The 12729-nt window shown below is 43.7% G+C and overlaps 1 protein-coding gene across 2 annotated transcripts in view; it reads right to left on the reverse strand.

The window, feature by feature from the left end:
- The window catches only part of ATP6V1H (ATPase H+ transporting V1 subunit H), a 150695-nt gene that overhangs the window by 117893 nt on the left and 20073 nt on the right, over window positions 1-12729 (reverse strand). For both annotated transcript variants that reach the window (XM_077492693.1, XM_077492694.1), the window contains exons 4-5: window positions 4816-4915; window positions 2203-2292 (exon numbers count right to left, since the gene is read on the reverse strand). In XM_077492693.1, the coding sequence (XP_077348819.1) occupies window positions 2203-2292; window positions 4816-4915 (190 nt within the window). The remainder of the gene's footprint in view (window positions 1-2202; window positions 2293-4815; window positions 4916-12729) is intronic.

A 12729-nucleotide genomic window follows, 5' to 3' on the forward strand; every position in this document is an offset into this window, starting at 1 on the left:
GCTGAACAGCACAGAGACAAGCCTCAAACCTTCTGGCACAAAGTCATTTGGAGTGATGAGACCATGATTTAGCTCTTTGACCACAACCATAAACACTACATTTGGAGAGCAGTCAACAAGGCCTATCATGAAAGGTACACCATTCCTACTGTGAAACACAGAGGTGGATCACTGATGTTTTGAGGATGTGTGAGCTACAAAAGGCACATGAAATGTGGTCAAAATTGATGGCAAGATGAATGCAGAATGTTATCAAAAAATACTGGAAAAACATTTGCATTCATCAGCCAGGAAGCTGCGCATGGGACGTACTTGGACATTCCAACATGACAACGATCCAAAACACAAGGCCAAGTCGACCTGTCATTGGCTACAGCAGAATAAAGTGAAGGTTCTGGAGTAGCCATCTCAGTCTCCTGACCTTAATATCATTGAGCCAATATGGGGAGATCACAAACCTACAGTTCATGCAAGACAGCCCAAGAATTTACAGGAACTGGAGGCTTTTTGCCAAGAGGAATGATGTTAATGGGGGCAATACACAGTATTAACCACTTGCCACCCGCTCTATAACAGAAACACGGCGGCAAAGTGGTTTAAAAATCCTGACCGGACGTCATATGACGTGATCAGGATTTTGAGCCGTTGCGTGCCCCCGGGGGCACGCATCGTGGCGATCGTTGTCGCGGGGTGTCAGTCTGACACCCCACAACTACGATCTCGGTACAGTCTCAGACGGAGACTCTTTACCACGTGATTAGCCGTGTCCAACCTGATCGATTATCAGTGCAGCCTCCCAGAGGATGCCCACACTGGACCACCAGGGATGCCACCAGACCACCAGGGATGCCCAGCACAAGGTATGCCACCCTAGACCACCAGGGATTCCAGTCAGTGCCCACAATGGATGCCAATCAGTGCCCACAATGGGCATCACTGATTGGCATGCATTGTTTGGCACTGATTGGCATCCATTAGTACAGTATAATACAATAAAATGCCGCCTATCAGTGCCCATCTGTGCTGCCTATTAGTGCCCATCCGTGCCACCTATCAGTGCCCATCCATGCCCATCTGTCAGTGCCACCTATCGGTGCCCATCCGTGTCACTTATCAGTGCCGCCTTATCCGTGCCCATGAGTGTAACCCCCATCAGTGTCCATCAGTGTAGAAGAAAACTTACTTAATTACAAAGCTTTCAAACTGAAACAAAAAAAAAAAAAAAATTTCTTTAAAATTTTCAGTATTTTTTTTTTTATTTGTTTAGCAAAAAATAAAAACCGTAGAGGTGATCAAATACCACCAAAAGAAAGCTCTATTTGTGGGAAAAAAATAACAATGTAATTTGGGTACAGTGTAGCACGACCGCGCAATTGTCATTCAAAGTGCGACAGCGCTGAAAGCTCAAAATTGGTCTGGGCAGGAAGGTGTATAAGTGCCCGGTATTGAAGTGGTTAAGTTTTGTGTTATCATTCATATTCTCTAAAAAGTGGCCAAGAAATCAAATTCTGCCAGAGTATATAAACTTATGAGCACAACTAATACACACGCACACACAAAACAAGCGCTGCATTAATAGAAATGTACAAACTGGCAATGTTGACTTAAACATACCAGCAGTTAAAAGTGTAGGATCAGAAAAAAAGTCAGTGTGTTTAAAAAAAAAAAAAAAAAAAAAAAAAAAATCAATGTAAGTATTCTAACAATTGAACTGAAGTTAAAAGTGTTGTAAACCCCCAACTGTAACTTTTACCTATAGGTATGCCTAGAATAAGGCTTACAGTGCACGTTTAGGAGATATTTACCCTGTAGTGCGCCCATGATGTCAACGGACCTCCGTGCTGTTCCTTCACTCGCAAGTGCCATGACGGACGGCTCCCGAATGCATGCAGGAGTGATGTCACGCAGCTCTGGCCAGTCACAGAGCCGGAGTCCGTCCCAGAAGGAAGATGGATGCGGCCGCCAACAGGGACAGCGTGGGCTTTGTTTGCAGGTAAGTGCTACATAATGAGCTAGTATGCAATGCATACTAGCCCATTATGCTTTTACTTTGCAGGGGAACAAAGAGGAAGTAAAACCCATCAGGGCTTACTTCCTCTTTAAACATTTGTTTCTCCATGTTGAGACACAGCAGATTGGAGCTGTCAGACTAAAAGAAACAGACTAGCAAAAGGTACAGCTTTAATCTTGCATACTCCTTACCTGTAGCATGTCATCCACCATGGTTAAAATGTACTGCACGGTCTGCTCCTTTGAAATGTGGGTCATCAAGTTAATAAAGGTTTTAGCACACTGAAAAGAAAAAAAATATGCTTAAAAGGATGGTAAAAAAGTAACATTAATGACATTATGTACTTCATAATACCAACTGCTCCATTACTTATCATTTTCAAATCTGTTTGCATCACTGGTTACAATCAGGTTAAAAAGGACTTATCTAAATGCACACATTGACTGCTTAAATGAACCCGTGCAGCCAGTCAGTCATTATTGCAATGTTTATTAATCTTCAAAATGTATTTTTATGACTGTGTAAAGCCCTGAACCTGTACAGGACCTCAGTGTGTATCCAGCTTTAGTTTCTGGGCAAGTGGGGTTCAGCAAGTCAGACAGCCCCCGGAATAGCGAGTGTGGTAAACATATGGACTTTACATTTGATGGTTGTCCTTTAACCACTTGACTACACGGCACTCCCCTACCCGGACAATTTTCAGCTTTCAGCGCTGTCACACTTTGAATGACAATTGCGCTGTCTTACAACACTGTACCCAAACTACATTTTTATAATTTTCTTTCCACAAATAGAGCTTTTTGGTGGTATTTGATCACCATAGGGTTTTTTTTTTTTTTTGCTAATCTAAAAAAGACTGAGACTTTTAAAAAACAAAAAAAAGTTTTTGCTATAAAATGTTGTTTTCTCCTTCACTGATGGGGATCGATGAGGCGGCACTGATGAGGTGGCACCAACTAGGAGGCACCAATATGTAGAATTGCTGGGCACTGATAGGCAGCACGGATTACGATGTGCTGACAGTCATTACTGATGGGTAATGATTAGCATCTGTTTTGGGCACTGACAGGCGCTACTGATGGGCACCGACTGGCATTTTTATGGGCACTGATTTTCAGCTGTGGTGGGCACCTCAGTAAAACCTCCCCCTCTGACAGGAGAGCCTCCAATCGGCTCTCCCTGTCAGCATGAATCAAGGAAAGCCATTTTTACCGGCACTTCCTGGTTACACACTGTGATCAGCTGTGATTGGTCACAGCTAATCACGTGGTAAAGAGCCTAGGCATAGGCTCTTTTCCACAATCGAAGTTGTGTGCCAGAGTTAAACTCCTCTGGGTCCACAAGAGCATTCATCCAAAAAATATTTACCTTGTAAATCACACCACCCGCCAAAAAGAAACAACATGCTGGCATGCCAGTTGAGACCAGACACCCAAACAACTGGTAGGAGTTCTCCCACATGTGCTACATGTATTCCATACTATTAGAAAGCTGAAGTAACCAGCTTCTTCTACTGAATTCTAACACAGAAGTACACATGCATCTGTGGAATAAAATTAGTAGGTTATCAATTAAATATTACACAGAGGTGTACAGTTCTGACATTTTTAACCACGTGCCGACCAGCGCATGGCGATGTATGGTCAGCACAATGGCACTGCTGGTAAAATGGGCGTACAGATACGTCCCCTTTAAATCACGGCATCGTGGGCATGTGTGCGACCATGCCCATGGCTCGATGTCTGCCGGGGGCCCATGATCATGTCACAAAGCGGCAGAATGGGCAGATGTAAACAAGGCATTTCCCTGTTCTGCCTAGTGACATGACAGATCTACTGCTCCCTGTCATCGGGAGCAGTGATCGCTGTCATGTCAGTGGTAGCCCATCCTCCCCAGTTAGAATCACTCCCTAGGACACACTTAACCCCTCGATCGCCCCCTAGTGTTTAACCCCTTCACTGCCAATGTCATTTACCCAGTAATCAGTGCATTTTTATAGAACTGATCCCTGTATAAATGGCAATGTTCCCAAAATAGAGTCACGATAAAAAAAAAAAAAAAAAAAAAAAAAAAAAAAAATCCCAGATCCCGCCATTACTAATAAAAAAAAATGTCATAAAATCTATAACTTTTGTGCAAACCAATCAATACAAGCTTATTGCGATTTTTTTTTACCAAAAATATGTAGAAGAATACATGTTTTTTTTTTCTTCAAAATTGTCGCTCTTTCTTGTTAATAGCACAAAAAATAAAAACCGCAGGGGTGATCAAATACCACCAAAAGAAATCTCTATTTGTGGGGAAAAAAAGAGGGAAGTCAATTTTGTTTGGGTGCAACGTCGCATGACCGTGCAATTGTCATTTAAAACGATGCAGTGCCATATTGCAAAAAGTGCTCTGGTCAGGAAGGGGGTACATTCCATGAAGTCTGTGGCAGATGTCAACTGCTTGAGTTGTGTGACTGTATAAAGTGTTTGTATAAAGTATAATAATAAAGTATAAATTTATGTCAAATCGCCAAGGTAAAGATGTTAAAAACAGCTTTATATATTTGAGTTGCAGGTGGTTTAGAAGACCCCCAATCCAGTTTAGGCATCTTTTATTCTGGGTGCTGTGAAATAGCTCACTTTTTCATTTTTTAGAAATATTGGGAATGAGTTAAGGTGTTCATGAGGGTATAAATGATGGTGAAGGTTTCCGACACCCATTTAAACTGAGGAGTGGTGAAACCTCTTCAACATTACAGGCAACTTCAATTTCATGCGACTCCTAACAGCTATAGCAGTTGATTAAATAAATCCTACCTGGTTGCTTTCAGTTGTTAGCATCGCTTTCTTTTCTTCTGCATGGGATTTTTCAAACTTTAAAATAAATTCACAGTCCTCTCCAGAAATCATCTGACCCCTATAAGAAATTCATCATTTTAAGACTAAAACAACATAGAAGCATAAACTGTCAAAGACAGACAGTGTGACATTTATGACACATTCAGACAGCATGAGGCTGGATATCCTTAGAATTGCTAAGTGTAATTCATTTTCACATACATTGCATTATCAATGACTGTCAGCCTTAATGATGGGAAACTGTAAACACACCATGAATTTTTTAAGTTTTCTTTCAAAAGATCTACCCTTTGTGAATGTGCGTGTAAAAGGTATTTTGATTTTAAGTTTACATACAGCAATAACATAGTTAGAAATCCTACCATTAAATTAAACTATGGCATTCCTCCTGCTAGTCCATCTAACAGTACCAGTGCATAAAGGCTGTTATAATATCTTTATAGCTCCCTTTCCCAAGTTACAGCTCTCCAGCTTAAACTGCAGCTATGAAAGTGCATTGTAAAACTCAATTTATTTTTACTTTCACTCAAAGTGATTGTAAACTCTCGTTTTTATTCTGCAATAACAAACGTGTTATACTTACCTGCTCTGTAGTTTTGCACAGAGCAGCCCAGATCCTCCTCTTCTCAGGTCCCTCATTGCTGCTCCTGGCCCCTCCTTCCCGTTGGGTGCACCCACAGAAAGCAGCTTGCTATGGGGGCACCCAAGCCGAGTCACAGCTCCCTGTGTCCATTCAGACATGGAGCCCCAACCCGGCCCGCCTGTGCGCCTGACAGGCTAGCTGACTTTGATTTCAGCAGCCAATGTCGCCACTGCTGTGTCTCAGCCAACCAGGAGGGAGAATCTCGGATAGCTGAGACACTCATGGACATCGCTGGACAGAGAGGGAACTCAGGTAAGTATTAGGGGGGCTGCTGCACACAGAAGGCTTTTTATCTTAATGCATACTTGATGTGATCGGAGTCGTATTAGTGCAATTCTGACAGATAAAACTGAGTACTGTCCGTGATACTTTTTTTATTTGCACTAACCTACAATTTTTCAGGAAAAGTTTTGTGGTATGTCCCCTTCTTCAAGGTCCAAGCAGTACTGATTCAGAAATTTTTAAGCAGAATGTAAAAAAAAAAAAAAAAAAAAAAAAAAAACCCACACCTCTGAGGGAAAGGAGAGAAAAAAAAAAAAAAAAAGAAAAAAAAAAAGAGAAAACACATACAGATCAATGGTAATAAAGATAGCAGCAAAGATAGTGAGATAAGACAGGGGGATGGGGTGCTAGTCACAGAGGGGGGGGTTGTAAAACGTTAGCATAATGGGTAAGGAAACCAATATCTAAATTTCGGCTATCATTTTTTGTATCAAAAAGAATCATTCTTAGTTCAAACATTTCTTTGCTGGATAGTTCTGAAATTCCCTTTAAGAACTAAAACATTGAGGTCTTCTATAGTGTGGTCCAGTTGTGAGAAGTGATGTCTCACAGGTGTACATATACAAACAGCTCTGCAAATAACGTGCAACAGTTACCATTTTATTCTCCAGGGCCTCTGCTTTCAGAAAATATATAAAATGTTTGTTGGTTCAAAGTAATTTTCCAGCAAAAAAATAAAAAATAAAAAAACTCTGTTTTTAACATGTATATGAACAATGCCAAAATTGCCCTGGATGGCAAGTGGTTAAAATTCCTGGAAGACATAGTTTCCTCAGGTTCCTCTAAATCACTGCCACATAGTTGCTTCAGTCACATGCTAACAGAGAGGTGATGGCTCGGCATAATGGTGTCACTCTGCCTGCTATGCAGCAGCAAGGCTGTTGGAATCATTACAGCACGTACCGTATATACTCGAGTATAAGCCGAGATTTTCAGCCTCTTTTTTGAGGCTGAAAGTGCCCCCCTCGGCTTATACTCGAGTCATCGCTGTCTGTCTGCCCGATCAGCGTGTCGAGCAGACAGACAGCGGCCATTCTAGGATTCAAAGGCCGCGCCTCCCTCTCCGCCTTCGCCTGTGATAGGCGGAACACTGAATTTCCCAGCAGTCTGTGTTCCGCCTATCACGGACATCCTCTCATCCTCGTCCGTAGTATGAAGATGAGCGGACGTCCATGATAGGCGGACCACTGACTGCTGGGAAATTGAGTGTTCCGCCTATCACGGACATCCGATAGGCGGAACACTCAATTTCCCAGCAGTCAGTGGGAAATTGAGTGTTCCGCCTATCACCGACGGAGGCGCGGCTTTTGAATCCTAGAATGGCCACCGACGAAGAGCTGAAGGACGGAGGCTCGGCTCGGGACGGGCCGGGACGGGCCGGGACGGGACGCAGGCCGGGATGGGACGCAGGCCGGGACGGACACAGGCTGGACGGACACAGGTAGGCTCTACTGTGTCTTTACTGTGCCTTTCCTGGAAATGAAGAAATCAATGCATGTGCCCTATTCCATTTTTCTTTCAGTTTGTACCATATGGAACCCATTACTTCAATGGCTACTTCCTCTGACTGGTGTTTATGATGATCAAACAATGTTTAGCAAATAATATACATACACATATGCTTATTATAGTGCTTTTGTAACAACAGCAATGTAAAACCTTTCTATTACTGGTGTTACTGGTTTATTCCTTAGTAGCCTATTTGACAGTTGTTTCTAATTCCTTAGGGCAATTTTGATATATTAATGAACCAATCAAACTAAGGTGGGAAAAAGCACACACACACACACGGATGCATGCACACACACACACACACACACACACAGGGATGGATGGACACACACACACACACGGATGCATGGACACACACACACACACACACACACGGATGCATGGACACACACACACACGGATGCATGGACACACACACACACACACACGGATGCATGGACACACACACACACGGATGCATGGACACACACACACACACACACGGATGCATGGACACACACAGGGATGGATGGACCCACAGGGATGGACGGACACACAGGGATGGACAGGCATGTCTCACCCTCGGCTTATACACGAGTCAATAATTTTTTCCAGTTTTTTGGGGGTAAATTGGGGACCTCGGCTTATATTCGGGTCGGCCTATACTCGAGTATATACGGTAACAGAATTCCAAAAAGTTTAGCAGGTAAAATGGTTCACAAAACATTTATTTTAAATTGTGTATTTTGCTGCCCCATTAAATGCCCTCTTTAATACTATCTGAGTAAATTATTAATTACCATTTGTCAATTTCAGTCTTCACCACACAATATGTGGAAGAGAAAGGCAATACTAGTTGAAGGATTTATATGAAATATAAGCAATGGAACAAGCTGAACAAAAAGTATTTTTTTCTAGTGATGTTATGTTCAGAAGATGGCCTTCCATTTTCAACAATTTCTGCTTTTTCATCAAATAAACTATAGAAAGACCTCGTCTGGAAACATTCAGCCACACGCCCACGCAGCGTCGCCTCAATCAATAGCTGCATGCGGTTACATTTGTGAAAGTCTTTCACAGCAGCACATGGACATATCAGTTTCAGCTAAATGTTTTCTGCACACAGACACAGCATCTGATCAATCAATTTTCTAAAATGATTATGAATTATTATTCACTTGCTTTTCTCAGTAGAAAGGATGGGCCAGAAAAGAGTACATACGGGTGGTCAGCAATCATCTCCATATGCTTATTGTTTGAGTTGTGTGAGGAAGCAGAGGTAAAGAAGAATTCCTTTGTTTTGAGTCTAAGTACAAGACTCAAGACTACGAGATGGAAGCTATTGGCTACTGGCTATTGAACTTCCTTTTTCTAGTCCCGTCATACGGTTTGTACGTCACCACGTTCTAAACGATCGGAATTTGGTGTGACCATGTCTAGGCAAGACAGCTTGAGCGGAATTCCGTCAGGGAAAACCATCAGAGCTTTTTCTGACGAGAATTCCGATTGTGTGTACGCGGCATAATGTATTTTTTATGTTCTACCAAAAATAAATCTAGTGTATGTAGCCTATTTTTTATGCAAAAATGCTCTTCTAGTTTAGAACTGCTCCTTTTACCTTGCTATAAAAACTGCTTTGTCAATTACTTGTTGAGGAAGAGAGATTTAACTTGCACATATGAAAAGGCTTCTTCACAGTAATGCCGCGTACACACGATTCATAATTTTGGTCGGAAAAAGCTCTGATGGTTTTCCCCGACGGGATTTCGCTCAAGCTGTCTTGCATACACATGGTCACACCAAAATTCTGGCCGTCAAGCATACGGTGACGTACAACGGGACTAGAAAAAGGAAGTTCAATAGTCAGTAGCCAATAGCTTCAGTCTTGTAGTTGAATCTGAGCATGTTTGAGTTTTTGCGCATCGGAATTGCATATACACAAACGGATTTTCGGATAGGAACTTTTTCACGACCGAAAAATTGAGAACATGCTCTCAATCTTTCGCTGGCCGAAATTCGCCAGCAAAAGTCAGATGGAGCATACCACACAATCGCATTTTCTGACCAAAAGCTCTCATCTGTCGGTCAAATTTTTTGATCGTGTGTACACGGCATTAGAGCTGTAAAAATGTAGAATAAACTCCCTCAGAAACTTTTTTCCGACCGAGTTAGATGAACTTGTCTTTTTTTCAACAGAACTATGTAACTGGTGTTCACTCACAACATATTATTAAAGGCCAGTTCACAGCATGAATCACACAGTAAATCAACCTCATTGTGTGATCATGTGTGAAGTACATGCAACCTGGGTGCAGTTTGATCTCAGCCATTCATTTAATGCAGGATCCAGCCCTACTTACAGCAGTGTGTAAGCCCAAGTGCTTGAGTTTACAGCTGCATGCATTCAGGGATGCATGTCCCCAAACACATAATTCCTGTATTCAGCCCATACACCCCTGAACATATACGGCTCTAAACATAAATACTACTCGCTACAGCATTCAGCCTCCATATAATTTAGCCCATCACAGATTCTGACAGGCTGCTTGGAACACTGCACCTGTGTCTGATGGATTCACAAAAAACGCAGAGATTTGATGCTGATGGACCAGTCTGTGGATTGCATGTACTTTAAGGCTACATGCACAAATTGCTAAAAAATCATATCAATTTCAACATGATAATGTAATTTAGAAAGAATTATAAAATATCTAACTCTGAAATTTACATAAAATAACAGCTGGTGATCTTGCCATCAAGATCCTTGTTCAGGGCACTTCCTGGCACAGTAACAGAGTGTTGTCACCCTAGCTCTCAATAATACGCCTGCAGTCTTCCTGTCACATGGGCTTCAGATGGACTTACAATTGGCCATTTCAACAAACATCATCTAGGCATGATTCACCACTGTTACCATCAGGCACTTCATGCCAAGAAATGCTTTGCAGCCAGTGAATGCATTAAGACATGGAGGAATGCCAAATAAGATGCAGCAGATCAGCAGCAATAAGGTGCAACAAAAAATTAAAAAGATGAAAACAAGTTATTTTATTTAACCACTTAACCAGTTGCCGACCGCCGCACGACGATGTACGTCGACAGCATGGCACGGGCAGGCATATTGGCGTACATGTACGTCCCTTGCCTCCCGCGGGCCGCCCGGTGCCTGCGGCGGTCGGTTTTCGTCCGGGAGCGATCCGGGACGAGGGGGCAGCCATTCATTCATGGCCACCCCCACGCGATCGCTCCCGACGAATAGGAATCCCCCGTGACATCACTTCCTCTCCTGTAATGTAAACACAGGAGAGGAAGTGATGTATTCTCTCCTCCGTGTCGGTATTTTTCGTTCCGACACGGAGGAGAGCGGATCGGTGAGTTGCACCAACACTCTACACACACAGTAGAACATGCCAGGCACACTCACACCCCCCCGATCACCCCCCCAATTACCCCTGCCCCCCAGTCACAGTGACACCAATGTCATTTTTTTTTTTTATTTTGCATTGGTGTCATTTGTGACTGTAATAACTGTTAGGGCAGTTAGGGTTAGCCCCCTTTAGTTCTAATGTACCCCCCTAACCCCCCCAATAAAGGTTTAACCCCGTGATCACCCCCCGTCGCCAGTGTCACTAAGGCTGGGTTCACATTGCAGCGGTTTATGAGAACGAATGTGATTCGCACCGCACTGCAGTGCAAATCACATCCGATCTCTGTGCGATTCGAGTTCAGCCATTCGCCACACCCGCCGCACCCGCCGCAAATTCGCACGGGACCCTTTTTTTGGCCCGCAGCAGAATCGGATCGCATGGGTGTTCACACCATGCGATCCGAGTTTGCAGATCGCACTGCGATATGCGAACTGATCTGGGGGTGTCAGTAACATTTCACTGACACTCCCAGCAGTCCGCATAGGGCAGTGTGAACTGCCGCCGGGAGGCATGCGATGCGGGAACCCGCCGCGGATTCGCGGCGTTTCCGCATCGCTCCAGTGTGAACCCAGCCTAATAAGCGATCATTTTTCTGATCGCCGTATTAGTGTCACAGGTGACGCTAGTTAGGCAGGTAGGTATTTAGGTTCGCCGCAGCTTTTTATAGCGCCAGGGACCCCCATATACTACCGCATAAAGCCCCCTGATTGCCCCCTAGTTAACCCTTTCACCAGTGATCACCATATAACTGTTACAGGTGACGCTGGTTGGTTAGTTATTTTTTTATAGTTTCAGGGCACCCGCCATTTATTACCTAATAAAGGTTTAACCCCCTGATCACCCGGCGGGTGTCATTTGTGACTAATAACTGTTAGGGCAGTTAGGGTTAGCCCCCTTTAGTTCTAAGGTACCCCCCTAACCCCCCCAATAAAGGTTTAACCCCGTGATCACCCCCCGTCGCCAGTGTCACTAAGGCTGGGTTCACATTGCAGCGGTTTATGAGAACGGATGTGATTCGCACCGCACTGCAGTGCAAATCACATCCGATCTCTGTGCGATTCGAGTTCAGCTATACAGATAGTATGGCTGAATTCGTGTCGCACCCGCCGCAAACTCGCACGGGACCCTTTTTTTGGTCCGCAGCAGAATCGGATCGCATGGGTGTTCACACCATGCGATCCAAGTTTGCAGATCGCACTGCGATATGCGAACTGATCTGGGGGTGTCATTAACATTTCACTGACACTCCCAGCAGTTCGCATAGGGCAGTGTGAACTGCCGCCGGGAGGCATGCGATGCGGGAACCCGCCGCGCATTCGTGGCGTTCCCGCATCGCTCCAGTGTGAACCCAGCCTAATAAGCGATCGTTTTTCTGATCGCTGTATTAGTGTCACAGGTGACGCTAGTTAGGCAGGTAGGTATTTAGGTTCACCGCAGCTTTTTATAGTGCCAGGGACCCCCATATACTACCGCATAAAGCCCCCTGATTGCCCCCTAGTTAACCCTTTCACCAGTGATCACCATATAACTGTTACAGGTGACGCTGGTTGGTTAGTTATTTTTTTATAGTTTCAGGGCACCCGCCATTTATTACCTAGTCTCACTAGTGTACCCCTAAATTTAGGGGTGTCTACTTTCCAAAATGGGGTCATTTGGGGGGGGTTTGTGCCATCTTGGCATTTTATGGCCTTCAAAACTGTAACGCCCTTAGAAAGCCTGAAGGCGGTGCTTGGTTTTCGGGGCCCCGTACGCGGCTAGGCTCCCAAAAAGTCCCACATATGTGGTATCCCCGTACTCAGGAGAAGCAGCAGAATTTATTTTGGGGTGTCATTTCACATATGCCCATAGCATGTGTGAGCAATATATCATTTAGTGACAACTTTGTGTAAAAAAAAAAAAAAATTTTTTTTTTGTCATTATTCAATCGCTTGAGGCAAAAAAATAAAATATTCAATGGGCTCAACATGCCTCTTATCAATTTCCTTAGGGGGTCTACTTTCCAAAATGGGGTCATTTGGGGGGGTTTTG

Source organism: Lithobates pipiens, unplaced genomic scaffold (assembly GCF_037356315.1).
Source record: "Lithobates pipiens isolate NorthernLeopardFrog02 unplaced genomic scaffold, aLitPip1_a1.2 Scaffold_19, whole genome shotgun sequence".
In the NCBI taxonomy this organism is placed as follows: Eukaryota; Metazoa; Chordata; class Amphibia; order Anura; family Ranidae; genus Lithobates; species Lithobates pipiens.